General features: G+C 37.9%; 1 protein-coding gene across 1 annotated transcript in view; it reads left to right on the top strand.

Annotated features, from left to right (window-relative positions):
* Window positions 1-2470: 2470 nt before the first annotated feature.
* Window positions 2471-13672, top strand: part of GART (phosphoribosylglycinamide formyltransferase, phosphoribosylglycinamide synthetase, phosphoribosylaminoimidazole synthetase) — a 30064-nt gene continuing 18862 nt past the window's right edge. Inside the window, exons 1-9 of the mRNA XM_010176358.1 lie at window positions 2471-2615; window positions 6717-6812; window positions 7542-7716; window positions 8402-8513; window positions 9224-9292; window positions 11300-11425; window positions 12296-12383; window positions 12794-12879; window positions 13501-13669. Coding sequence (XP_010174660.1) covers window positions 2471-2615; window positions 6717-6812; window positions 7542-7716; window positions 8402-8513; window positions 9224-9292; window positions 11300-11425; window positions 12296-12383; window positions 12794-12879; window positions 13501-13669 — 1066 coding nt within the window. The remainder of the gene's footprint in view (window positions 2616-6716; window positions 6813-7541; window positions 7717-8401; window positions 8514-9223; window positions 9293-11299; window positions 11426-12295; window positions 12384-12793; window positions 12880-13500; window positions 13670-13672) is intronic.

Consider the following 13672-nt stretch of genomic DNA (forward strand, 5'->3'; position numbering starts at 1 on the left):
TTTTTTTTTTTTATTGTAAGTAATCCTGGAATTTTGTAATTATAATGTCTCTGCAACTTTTCAACATGTATATTTTGTCAAAACTGGCAATTAGAAAGCTATCGGTCTCCACCCACCTGAAAATACAATTAAATTTTAACTCTAATGTTTTTAATTCATAGTGAACAACTCAGTGTTAATTTTCTGTATTTTATCCTTCTATTAAAGTTTTAGTCTTTATTCTAACTCGATGTTTTGCCTAAAAGTATCACTCTCTGAACAACTAATTTATCTCTTAATGGATTAAAATACATTGGCAAGTGGCATAGGGATCCTTTCTAAAACACACATGGGCTCTTCCCGTCTAAAGTTTCCTACAGAGGACTTGGATTTAAAAATCAGGCTCACCGTATGCCTCACATACTGCCCTCAGAGCAGAAGCTGTTTCCTGCGTAGTCCAGCTCCTCAGGAAGGACAGATTTCTCCAGGGTCAGAGCTATCGGAGCAGCTTTAGTCAAGTTGAGCGGCAGCAGCTGATGTGGGGGAGAGGTATATGCCCCTGCCTTATCAGTTGGCTGCAAATCTGCTTTCCGTCACATCTTTTTGCTTTTCCCTTAAAAATCTGTTGGATTTTTTTCCTTTTCTTTTCTTTTGTTTAAGATGTGCCTTGTGCTAGTCATCCTCTCTTGTCCCCCTGCAAAGGTGGGAACCGCAGAGGGGTTGTGACTTTTCACTGCTCTTGGAAATGGAGCTGTCACCTGCTCTGTGTGCATGGGGTGTGTTGGGGGTTTTTATCTGAGCTCACCTTGGGAGGCACGGTACACATTGGCAAGCACAGGTCAACGACCAGCCACTTAATGGAAGAGGCACCGGGAGCGACCAAGGGTTGCGTGTGATGTGTGCCGGGATTACAGCAGGGAGGCTGGTTGTTCCTTTTGACTAAAACTCTTATCTGGGCTGCTGTCCTCCCCCCATGAATGGGACGCCATTCCTGCAGCTGAGGGACACATCAGGCATCTTCACTGGCCTTGCTAGGTCCTTTAAATAAATCGTACCCTTTTCCACATGAAATTATTTTCGTTTATTCTCATTACTTTAAATGCTTTAAGCCTTTTTTTTTTTTTTTTTAGGTTTAGCTTGTTATTTTGCATATGTTATGATTTGAAGCTTTTAGATTATTTTCTGCAAGTAGTGCATGCTACACTTGGGCTTAGGACCAACTACCAATTTGTAGCTGCTCACTTTCTGCTTGTTCGAGGAATAAGTTTAGGAGGCTAGACTTTGTTTTTCAAGGAACTCCAAATAAAGACATATGTACTTATTTTATAAATTGCGTGCTTACTTTATTTCTTTATTTACTATTTTCTGAATTGCAGTGGGGGTTTTTTAGTGTAAGCAAACCCTTCTATTCCCTTGCTAGTTGTGTGGTTTCATTATTGGGATAGCAATTTTCAGGTGACATACATCAGTAAATATGTAGAGAATACATCTAGAAGTAAACATGTCTTAAAAAACAAAGGCTAATTCTGAAAGCTACTCAAAGAAAAAATATTGACATGCATCCAGTTATGTGTATGTACACATGTAAGGACATAGGGAGGGAGAAACAGAGAATTCATTTCATTTTTGTGACCAATTTGTTTCCAAACTGCTGAAAAGATTTTGGACAGTTTATGATGAAATTGCGACCTTTGTTCATACACCTACTTTCTGCGGGCCAAGAGAGTGTTAACATGTTTTTCTAAAACTCAGCAGAATGGGAGAGAGGAGTGGATGTCCTGCAATGTGTTCTCAGAGCAAACTCCTGTCTTAATGACACCTGGTCTTCCCTGTTGTTTGCCTCGTGGTTGTTCTCTCCTAAGGAAAGCCAGAGCTGGAAGTTGATTTCCCTGTCTCTTGCTCTTAGCCTTTCCTTTTCTTGAAGTATTTAGAGCTCCTTCAGATATTACCTGTAAAAAGTCTTGAGTGGTCCCATTCATCTCCCTAACACTGTGATGCTGTGTTCGTAGAGTGAGTTCGTCAGAAGGGCTTTGTCCTTTGCAGGCTGGGATTTTCCAGGAATTTCTATGGATTACAGATCACAGCCCGGTCACTCATAAGGGTTTTTCCTATATCACAGACATCTGTATAACTTGGAGCAGTTGCCAGTCCGACTAGAGGAAAACCAGGATGGATTGCCCTGCAGATTACTTCTGTGTTCTGGCGCGGTTCGGTCTTTGACATTTAGTTTATATCACATCTGATTCAGTCAGTTACCCATTTTCATGTACATCTCTCCTTTTTTAAAAAAAAAACCAAAAAAACCCAAAAAAACCCAGAACAACAAAACCCATACAGCAGTGTCATTGCCTGAAACACTGACATTATTTACCTCTGTTAGGAGCTGCATTGCACCCAGCACTTAAAGCCGCGGTCTGTGAAGCTCTTGCTTTCCTAACCTCACGCCCCTAATTCTGGCTGTTTTGCTTGTGTTCTGGTTTTGTGCAGACTAATGGCTGATCGAGTGCTTGTGATTGGCAGTGGAGGCAGAGAGCATGCGCTGGCCTGGAAGTTGGCCCAGTCCCCACATGTAAAACATGTGCTTGTTGCTCCAGGAAATGCAGGAACAGCTGACAATGGAAAAATTTCCAATTCAGGTAAAAACAAAAAATACCAATTTTAAATTTGATAACAAATAAGTTGTTCCATTCATGGATCTGTTAATGTAAAAGGATTATATAATTGCTATCTTTTAAGGTTCCGGACATGTGAGATAGATGATAGCAGTTAAGAAATAAAAATGTCTGAGCAAGACCTTGTGCAACCACCACTCATTTTATATGATCTCAGTTGTGACAGCTAGTTCTTAGGATTCAGGGATGGAGCATGCAGCCAAAACTCCATCTGTCCCATAGCTGCGGTGGTTCCTGCCTCCCAGCAGCCTAGCAGGGTAGGAGTGATGGTTTCTCTTGGTACACCCTGCAGTTCAACAACTGGTTGGTGAACAGCTGAACAGTGCCTGCAGCAGATGCCAGCACCTAAAGTACTAAATTCACTACTAAATTCTCAGAGATGCATTGAAGCCCTGTGATTCTTGCAACCTTTGATGAGAATACTTTCTCACTTGAGATGTTCAACTGTAGGAAAACATTCATTCTTTTGTCTTAGTGACCTTAAGAAGTTAAGATTATTTTCAAATGTTTCTTCGTACTGACTGCCTGTTTTGAGCTTCTAGCTTAACATGTTAAGTTCTGACTGGCTGTAATTGAAATTGTTCTTATTAGTTTTGAGAAATCAAGCTTAAGGTATTTCAAACTAAGCAGCCAAAATTCAGTGCTGCATTTAAAAAAAATATTCTGGTCTAAGGTACTTGCCTGGAGGCGCACAGTGAATCAGTACAAAACCAGGGGTAATTACTCAGAGATTCCTGTCTTGTATCCTTTATATAACAGAATTAGGTACTTTAAACAACCCACTTAAGTTTCCACTTTAAAACACAAGATAACATACAAATTAAAGTTAACATAGTATGCATGTGAATATGAATTATATACATCAATTTTCTGCATTCATGTCTGTGATTAAAATATTCTTTTGTTACCATCTCATGTGGAAACATGAATCCTGTCAGATTCCTGTACAGCAGTTAATTACTGTATTTAATTCTTTTGGAATGCTTAATTACAGGCTGTTTAAATAACTTTGTCCTTAATTTCTTTGACTAGTCACAATATTGTAAGTAGGTTTTTTTATTCTATGTAGTCTCTGAGGAGAGGACCCAAGCAAGAACCTGACAGCAAAGTGATATGTTTCCTTCTCATCCCAGAAAGTCAAACAAAAATTTTTATCCTTGTGCTTAATGGAGTCAATGCCAGTCTGCATGGCCTGCAGAATGTTAATTACAGAATTTTTTCATAAGCAGTGTCTTTTAAAAACTGCTGTGCTTTTCTCTCACCTTGTTATTCCATAAAAAATACTGCACCCTCAACAGTGGAAAATATTTGAGCAGGTATGTAATAATGCTCGGGCCAGGTCCATTAAATCTACCATGTGTACTAAAATCTTTTTTCCTAGACTATGTCCTCACATGTACTTTGTGAGAGAAATCCTCAGCCAACCAGGAGGCAGGAAGAATCTAAGATTTGTGACAAGTTTTATTTTGGTTTTTAAGGAAACAATTTGTCTTACCTGCTCAGGCATTTTAGTCTTACCACTGGGGTCTAGTTTTTAACTCAGGGGAGAAAATTGAAAACAGCTTTACAGAAGCATGTGAGCCCTATTGTATTGTGTGAGCCTGGGCAACAATGCCTGTGAAACTGCTGCCATTGTTTCTGGTATTTTGGCATAATCAAGACTTGGCTCTGGAAGTTCATCCTCCCTTCATGGCTCCTGAGATTGCCTTTAATTAGCATTGCAACTCTGGTTCTCAGATGATTTCTGAAACATGGAGGTGAGCTTAAAATTATAAATAAACTTAAATCCTCCAAACCTTCCCTGTATCAAGTCAAAAAAAGTTTTCATGGTTAATTTGAATCAGTAATTGTTTCTGACAGTACAGACAGATTTAGGTTGAGTGGCTAAATATAGTTTTATATTCAATTTATATTTAATTAGCAGGGCAGTTTTAGTGCCAGAAGCATACAGAATGGCTTGCTGAATCCAGAGATAGATAAATGCATGTCTGTGAATGGACTTTAGCATCCTGACACCTCCTTCCATCCCATTTTAGCTCTCAGTGTAATTTATACTCTTAAGTTTAAGCTCTGGCTTTTAAAACCTTGGTCCAAGGTCCTTCTGTCTGGTTTGAAAGGAATGTTTAGCTGTCATTTTGAGAAATGAAACACAGCTACAAGAATAACCCCTTTCATTTTTCCTGAGGAAAATTATGTTTGGGGGGAAAGTTAAAATTACTTATTAACAGTGTGATTTATTCCTTTCTATTTGTTACTAGGGCATTTTCACACCATGTAAATCTCGTGCTTTATTCACTGTATATCTGCTTTATATCACTAGTATATCTGGCCTGTGGCAAGACAATTTGGGATGAAAAGTACAATCACCTTACAGGCTCATTCCTTTCATTGCTCCCCTTGGCATGGATTAATCTCGTGTGGAACAGGGATCATCCCTCTTGAGTGTCCCACCAGAACTCCCACTCTCTTTGGTCAGGATTTGCTGTTCTCCAGCTGCTTTCACAACACCCCCATGGGACCGAAAGAAAATATTGACCTTTATGTTAATCAGTACTTTAAAGCCAACTGTGTTATACTTTTGGGTTTTGCTCTCTTGTGAGAAGTCATTTGTTATAAATTGCACATGGAAGTCAAAGGCCTTCGCTTCTCCTTACTTAAAAATATTGGTGGAACAAAATAATTGAACTGTTAAATAGGTATCAAGGAGGTAATTTTTATTAGTGTTCTGTCAGGTTTTTTTCCCCCACTCCACCCAAATAGGGCAAATCTATAATGAAAATGTAGGTTTCAGATAGTTGCTTTTATGCCATCTCGTAGGCAGAAATGACGGTTTCTCTTGTGGAAGCAGGCAATTTCTTCATACAGGATACAGGAGTGCAGTGGGCACCAACACAGAATCATGTCCGTTTGTCCAGCAGAAGCTGCTGTAGCACTGTCTCTCCTTTCTTTCTCCTCACTTCCCCATCAACTAGTTGGGACAGACCATCAGCTCCTGGCATGCTTACCAGTACGGCCACTAACAGGAGATCACAGTCAAAACTTGAAGCAAAGTAGTCCAGCTGCAAGGAGGGGCTGTGCTGTGCTGTGCTGTACCGTGCTCCCTTTGCCAGCTTCCTGCCCTGGTGTGTTAATCTCCTCCCCACAGGGGCAGCCAATCCACGCCAGCCCACGCTCACCCTGGTTTTGGCTCTCTCCGGATTCGTGTTCCCATCCTCTGCAGACCTTGGTTTTATTTATTCTTGATAAAAGCAGTGGAATTGCATTGCCTTTGCGTAAATTTTTTATCATGAGACTTGACATTATTGTCTTTCGTGCAAGGTTTTTCTTTTGTTTACACAGTTTTTAGCATTCCAAGTATCATCATATTAAATGTTTGTTTATGGAAAGATAACGGTCCTAAAGACATAAGACCAAATTTCTTTACCCATAATTACAGCACCTACCCTTACTAAGCTCAGCCTAATGTAAGAGAAAGTGTTCAGATTTTCATTTTTTTATGACATCACAGTTTAGTGTGGCAATTTTTATCTGGCACTACAAAAAGAAAGGAAAAAAAAAGAAACTAACAGCCACTTGGTCCTGACCCCTACACCATGCTGGCATGAACATCTGTAAATCTGCATGGTGACCCTACTCAGGGAGTATACTGGCTGAAAATGTTTTGGTTTACTTCTTGTTTTGTCTTGGTTTGGTTTGGGTTTTTTTTTGCTTGTGCCATGCTTTTTGTGCTGGCTAACAGGATGTTCCTAGAGATGAGAACAATTTACTGTATGACAGTGTAGGGGGACCCAAAGCTTTTTTTCTCACCTTCAAGAGCAAAGTAGGTTGACAGTGCATGTCAAAATACAGCCTTCACTTGAGGGGTGTGGTGGTGTGTTTTGGTCCAAGGCTCCTGTGTAAGACTGTGTATTAGTGTATACCTCACTCCTCGCTCTTCCAGATTCACAGTGACCTGCCATTCAGGAATGTGAGACTGGTGGAAATGTTGCTTCAGTGTTCCGTGATAAATAAGTGCTATGCAACAGTAATGAATGCTGTCTTACCGCCCTTTTGTGTCTTTGACAGCTGTTTCAGTCAGCAATCATGCTGCACTTGCCCAGTTCTGCAGAGATCAGGAGATCAGGCTGGTTGTGGTTGGTCCAGAGGTTCCTCTTGCTGCTGGTAAGAGAAAGCAACCTGAAAATCGTAACCTTCATCATTTAGGACGCAGAGTGAATTTTAGTCCCCCTGTTCTGTGCACCACTCAACAGTATCTGCATGTCCACAATGGGAATAGAAACAGATCCTCTGTGACAGTTTCCCTGAAATTCAAGGTTGTGCAGTGATGAGAATTAATTTCTGAAGGCTATTGTGTGAGCAATATAACAGTTAAAAGATCCTTAACTGTTCAGTTTCTTTTTAAGTGCTTAGCCTTAGTAAAAGAGGTACCAAAGTGTTTCCATATAGGAACCTTAACTAGAATTTTGATTTTCCAATGGAGTTTTCGTTTCTTTAAATAGTAGTAATTTGTGACTTGGTAAAAAAAAATACTAACATGTTGATAATTTTTCTGTTTTAAGCTTTTACATGATCAACAATTGTCATATTCACAAAAGACTAATGTCAATGTTTTAGCTAAAAGCTATAATAAAACCAGGGGGATTGTCATCTCTTACCAAATGCAGCAGATCTTCTCAGCCCCAGATACTGCAGGGTTACCTGCTCCTGATTACAGCGAAGAATGCATCTTTTTTACCATCCATCTGGTGAAATAGGCTCTGGTTAGATATATATGGCTTATCATTCCTGACATACTTGTTCCAACAAATAAGTGCATCTGTAGACTTGGACTACGTGACTCCTATAAAACATCTGGTGATTTATAAGATTTTTTTATGTTGTCATTTCTAGGAATTGTTGATGACTTGACAGCAGCTGGAGTAAGGTGCTTTGGTCCAACAGCAAAGGCAGCTCAGCTTGAGTCCAGTAAGAGCTTTAGCAAAGCCTTTTTGGATCGTCATGAGATCCCAACTGCGAGATGGAAATCTTTTACTGATTCTAAAGCAGCATGTAGCTTTATTAACAGGTAAAATTCTTGTCATTTTAGAAATATTTTTACAGCCATGTACAATGTGCTAGGTGTCCAAAACAGACTATCAGATTATTACTAATGTATCGATACTTTTGGCTGTGATAGAACGTCTGTAAAGGTTTTAAAGGGTAATCTGACATGACACTATCACACTGCAATAAGTCTGATAGTTAAGTGGTTCTTATTTACTGCTCTTCAGTGAAAATAAAGTTCAGTGTTCAGTTTACAGGAGAATATAGGACAAGTTTTTGATTTTTTCAAATTGCCTATTGTGGAAACCTAGCTTTCAGCCTGATAGTCATATTTTCAGCCTTCTTTGTACCTTTTCTCCACAAATATAAGTTCTGCATTGGAGACTTACTCAGCAAATTATGATCTACTCATCAGAATACAATCCAGGTGACCCAAAAATGATACAATAATAAATTATTAAAAGGAAAGCAACCTTTCAGAACAGTAATGAAATTCAGTGGTAGGGAAAAAGCAGAAATCCTTTACAGGCATAGCATAACAAGACAAGCCTATTTTTTATTTGTGTGTTATTCAATAAAATAAAACAGTTGCTATGAAAACTGACAATTATTTTGATCTTTCAACTATTGAAATGTTCAAAATGCCTACAAAATGTATTTGCAATACAATGTGTTTACTGTTTAATCTCTCTTCTCTGTCTTTGAAGTGCAAACTTCCCTGCTTTAGTTGTAAAAGCTAGTGGCCTGGCAGCTGGCAAAGGAGTAATTGTGGCTTCAAACAAGGAAGAAGCCTGCAAAGCTGTTGCTGAAATCATGCAGGTGAGTAGAAATGTCATGCACAAATTGAAGGAGTTGTCACACAAAATAAGTTGTTAACCACCTCAGAGTCTCAGCAATATTCTTTATGTCTATGTAGTAGGAATTTGGCTAAAAGACATCAAGTCTTTTACCCATTATTTGAACAACTGTGAAGCTCTGTCATATTTATTGCTTGAGGCAGGGTACTCTTTCTCAGCATGGTTCCCGTAGGCTGAAATAAAATAATTCTTAATGACCCGCAAAATTATCTTGTCAGTGTCAGTTGGTGGTTCTTAATTGCCTAAATATGCAGTCAGTGTTCAAACATTGCATTGGAATATAAAAATATTGCCCCTTTCCAGTGTATTCTATAGAATTGCACTTTCTTAAAAAGGAGAAGTTCAGATTACAGACTTGACAGTCATTGCTATTACTCTTAGTATCATGGGTGCAAACTTCAGAAGGCAGAGCGTGAGGAATTGCTCAGTAAGTCATAAATATCATCTGCAATTTAAAAATATTCAAGCATAAAATCTGCATTTATGTAAGAATAAAGAGAAAAGAGGAGCAAAGATTTTACCATTGCTGACATACCCAGGATGGACAATGGATTAATAGTCTCAAAACCATGCTGCATTTTTCTTGCTGTTTTAAAAATATTTTTTCTTGTTGCATTTTGAGTATTTTAAAATAACTGAAACAGAACTTAAGAGATTATGTTTTTACTGTAGGATAAGACTTTTGGCACAGCTGGGGAAACTGTTGTTGTTGAAGAACTTCTTGAAGGAGAAGAAATTTCTGTAAGTGTGCATCTCACTGTAACACTTTGATTATACCTGTTCTAAACTATTTAGGAAGCGCTGTGTAAGTACCCGTGGCAGGAATGTGTAAGATTTTAGTACTTAAATTAAAAATAGTTATCTGTTTATAAATAAAACTGTATTAATTAAAACCAGCTGTGTTAAGAACCAAACTTCCTGCAGTCTGTTAAAATACTTCAAATTAAATAAAAATAACTCAAACAGTAATCAGCTGTTGCCACATGGAAAAAAAAAATCAAACCTTAGAAATTTAGAGTGTCACTGAGCATGCAGTTCTGTGTCACAATTTCTCTGACAGCATACAGAATAAGGTGTCCCTTCCCTTCCATATTGCTACCTCTTCGCTGCTGTTTGCCATTGATTCATTTACACTAGTTACCTGTTTGTGAAGCTACAACCTAGAGACCTTTTTTAAAATAAATCAACACCACCCACTTGCATGTTTTTTGTGTTCTGGTTTAGAGCCCAGTGCCATTTCAGTCAGTACAAGTAACAGGATGGTGAAGTATAGAGCAAGGCAAGGGGTGGCTGGGAGTAAGGGAGGATGGAGGCTTTCTTTAGTCAGCTTTGCTGATGGAGGGAATATGTTCAACTGCTCATGAGGGAGCAGTAAACTCCTTTGGAGCAAGGGAACAGTCAGCCCAAGACAGGTGTAGGCAGAATCCTCTTTAACCAGTTTCATTGCAGAGAGATTGGAATGGGGAAGTCCACCCGGGGACGAAAGATCTGGAACCAAAGGCTGTTGAATGATTTACACACTTACAACATGCTTACAGTGTTGATTTACTCTGCAGATGTAGAGAGAATAGTTCCTTCATTTTAAGCTGATTCAGCTCCTTTGTTTAAAAAAAGTGTATCTGATTTAATTAGTAGAGTGTGAAGGAGAAAAGGAGAATTAGAGCCTAGGTTTTGAGGTGGCAGGGGAACTTGACACTTGCATCACACACAGAGAACAGCCAAGTACCAGCTCAGGTTCCCAAGTCCTCAATCTGGAATTGACTTATGCTGGATGTTGTGAACATTAATCTTGGAGGTGGTGGTATTTATAAAGTAAGCGATCATTTCCAACTGTTGCCAATCTTTGCATAGTCTGCTTTCCTGCCCAATATGAAGAAAGTAGATGTGCAGATATTGGTCATCCTTATTCTTTCCTGGTTGGCTTTACCTTTTTAGGAACTAAGAGATTATCCAGATCTTCATTCTCTGGTGGAAAATATGTATGCTCTTAAATAGTCCTTAGAATACTATCAGACTTAGTGTAACATAACACAATAATATAAACACACAGTTGAAAGGATTTTTTTTCTGTGATGACTGACAACAATGAAGAAAAAATACCGCTTGCCTCGCCTTTCAAAATAATTCACCTTCTACAAATGGCTGTAGCTTGTAATATATTAATATCTTGGCTTTTTGGGGTTTTGTCGGGGAATCCTCACTTGTTTTTTAGTTAGAGTTATAAAATGTTTTTATGAGTACTGCTGGCAGTAGTCCAGACAGTGAACATCGTCCAGTTACAGAAGATGCCAGCAGGTTTGTTATTATGTAGATATTGAGGATAAAAGCATCTGCTATATAAATAATTTATAAATAATTCAAAAGTATATAGTTTTATCAACAAGGAAAAGGAAATCTTGAAAGGAATGTAAAGCCTTCCTTCTGGGGCAGGGGAGAGGGAAGAAGTAGCTTCCATCATGGAATATTTAAATTTTTTTTAACCTTTTGAGTATTTCTTTCCAGTACAACTAACGATTTTGTAATTTTTTGTATGAAAGTTAGTTTCTGTAGGAAGGTCATATAAACTGAGGCACTGCTTCCTGAGGGAAAAGGGAAATGTTTAGAATACTGTAGTTTGTTTTATCAGGGAGACAGAATTTATACTCCTAAATATTAATTTGCAGCACTGAAAATCATATATATTTGCACATTTTTGCGCTTTACTTTTAATCATACACTGGGGTTTTAATTATGCTCCTTGTTTTCTAGTGCTTATGTTTCACTGATGGCATCACAATTGCTCCCATGCCTCCAGCCCAGGACCACAAGCGATTAATGGATGGAGATGAAGGCCCTAACACTGGAGGGATGGGAGCTTATTCCCCAGCACCTCAGGTAAAAATGTATTGACAAGGAGATGTTTCACTAAAGCTGTACTACAGCTCTAGTATTGAAATAATGTGTGAATTTTTAGTTCCACCATGATGAACAGGAGAGTGAAAGAGTGGGTTCTTGGTGCCTAAAACAGACATAGTCAGTGACGTCCATAGCTTAAATTTGTTTCTCTAAAGCGGATATTTGTACTGAATTACTTTTAATTATAAAGGTGGAAGTGTTATTTCTGCAACCTTGTATTTTAATTTGGCTTTTAAGTGTTATGAAATACTGATTGCTAGAACTAAGTGCTTAAAACCACAATTTTATCTTGAGCCAAACTAAGCTGATGATGAGCTTTAGTTCACTTGCTGTACCTCAAGGTTGTTTGGTTTCTGTTTGGTGAAGAACTATTTGCAAAAGGACTTACTTTGCTTTCTATTCACCCATGTCATGGTCAGAGATTTTTCTTTTTTAAGTTAAAAAAAATGTAGGTTTTGTTCATATAAAAAGCTATTAATCCTGTTTATTGAATAAAATTTGATCATTGATCACTATACTTTCCAACCGTGATTTGTCTTTGGGAGGCCTTATCTAAATGCCAGTATGTCTGTGCAAATGGTTTGTTTTAGTGAAGCCAGCAGGATTACTTGCACGTGTAGATCTAAGCATGGAAAACTGTCTGAAGAAATACAGACTGTTGTTTTAATGCTGTGGTATGTTGTCTGAGGAGAGAGAAAAAAATATGAGCTTTCTGTTGTCTGAATAGTTTTGGAGTGAGCAAGAGAACATCCAAGTGGTCTGGTTGGCTCTTAAAAATACCAGCCATCACAGGAGGAAAAATCATCCACCCCCTTTTTACAAACACTGTTTTCTAATCCTGTTTTATAGATTTCTAAAGATTTACTGCAGAAAATAAGAGATACTGTTCTTCAGAAAACTGTTGATGGCATGAGGAAAGAAGGTGTCCCCTATTTTGGTATGTACAGAAATTCAGGGGTTTTAAGGATAAGGAGAAAGACAGTTTTTTTACTTTGTCCTCTTTATAGGCCTAACTCACACTGTAAGTTAAGGAAGATAACTTTGATCTATTTGGAAACTGGGTTTAGTATCAGTGGCTTGATTTAAACTTCATTGAAATCAATGGATATCATTTCATTAATGGTGAATAATCATCAAGTGAGGAAGAACAGAAAGGACAACATTTGAAAATGGAAAATTGTAACCACAGCTATTTCTGCCTGGTGTATTTTTAACATTTCTAAAGTGTTAACATCCTACTTTTAAATTAAGACAGGTGGCATCCTTTTTAATTTTATTATTAATAGATTAAAAACAAATTGCCTATGCAGTTCCTTAGATAGCTTTTTATATTATTTTTTATTCCAGGTGTGCTTTATGCTGGATTAATGCTTACTAAAGATGGCCCTAAAGTTCTAGAATTCAACTGCAGATTTGGTGACCCAGAATGTCAGGTGAGCTATTTTGTAGGTAGATATAGTTTGCAGTTATGGGAGGAGAAAGTCTGTTACCATCTACCAATTATTCTTAACTAGCTTTTTGATGAATAATTAGCTATTTGGACTGAGATTTGAAATATTTAGTTTGTTTATTCAAGACAAAAGGTCTGTTATTAAATTGTTCCATTCCAGAGAAGATTTCAGCAGGTTATACTCAAACATGGGCTTTACAAGGGTAAAGCTTGAGTGAAACTCAGCACTTTCCTATCTTTTCTAGAATGGAGTTGGATTTTTTTTTTTTACTTTATTAAAGAAGTGAACGTTTCTCCCCACTCCCTGTTGACAAGTGAACAAAACCCTTCATTTCCATTCTTCGGAACAAATAGAGTTCTTTGGCCTCTACCTTTTCCCTTCCATATGTAGCAGTTCTTTTACCCGTAGAAATTATCTTCAAAGAAGAGTATTTTTAGAGGTCCATAGATTATGCACAGTATGTATATATGTGTGAAAATACAGTATATGAACATCCTTAATTAATGTTATTTTTACAGTTGCATTAGTATTTTTAAAAGCTCAGTGAAGACAATGCAGCAATGTGCATTTTTTTCTTTAATTTGCTAATCTGTATTTTTGTAGGTAATTCTTCCACTGTTGAAAAGTGATTTGTATGAAGTTATGCAAGCGGTTGTCAATAAAAAGTTGTCTAGTTCCATGCCAGTTTGGTTTGAAGACAGTGCAGCTGTGACGGTGGTTATGGCTAGTGAAGGGTATCCAGGAACATATCCCAAGGGTTTGGAAATAACAGGTA

Source organism: Antrostomus carolinensis, unplaced genomic scaffold, assembly GCF_000700745.2.
Source record: "Antrostomus carolinensis isolate BGI_N321 unplaced genomic scaffold, ASM70074v2 scaffold25589, whole genome shotgun sequence".
NCBI lineage: Eukaryota > Metazoa > Chordata > Aves > Caprimulgiformes > Caprimulgidae > Antrostomus > Antrostomus carolinensis.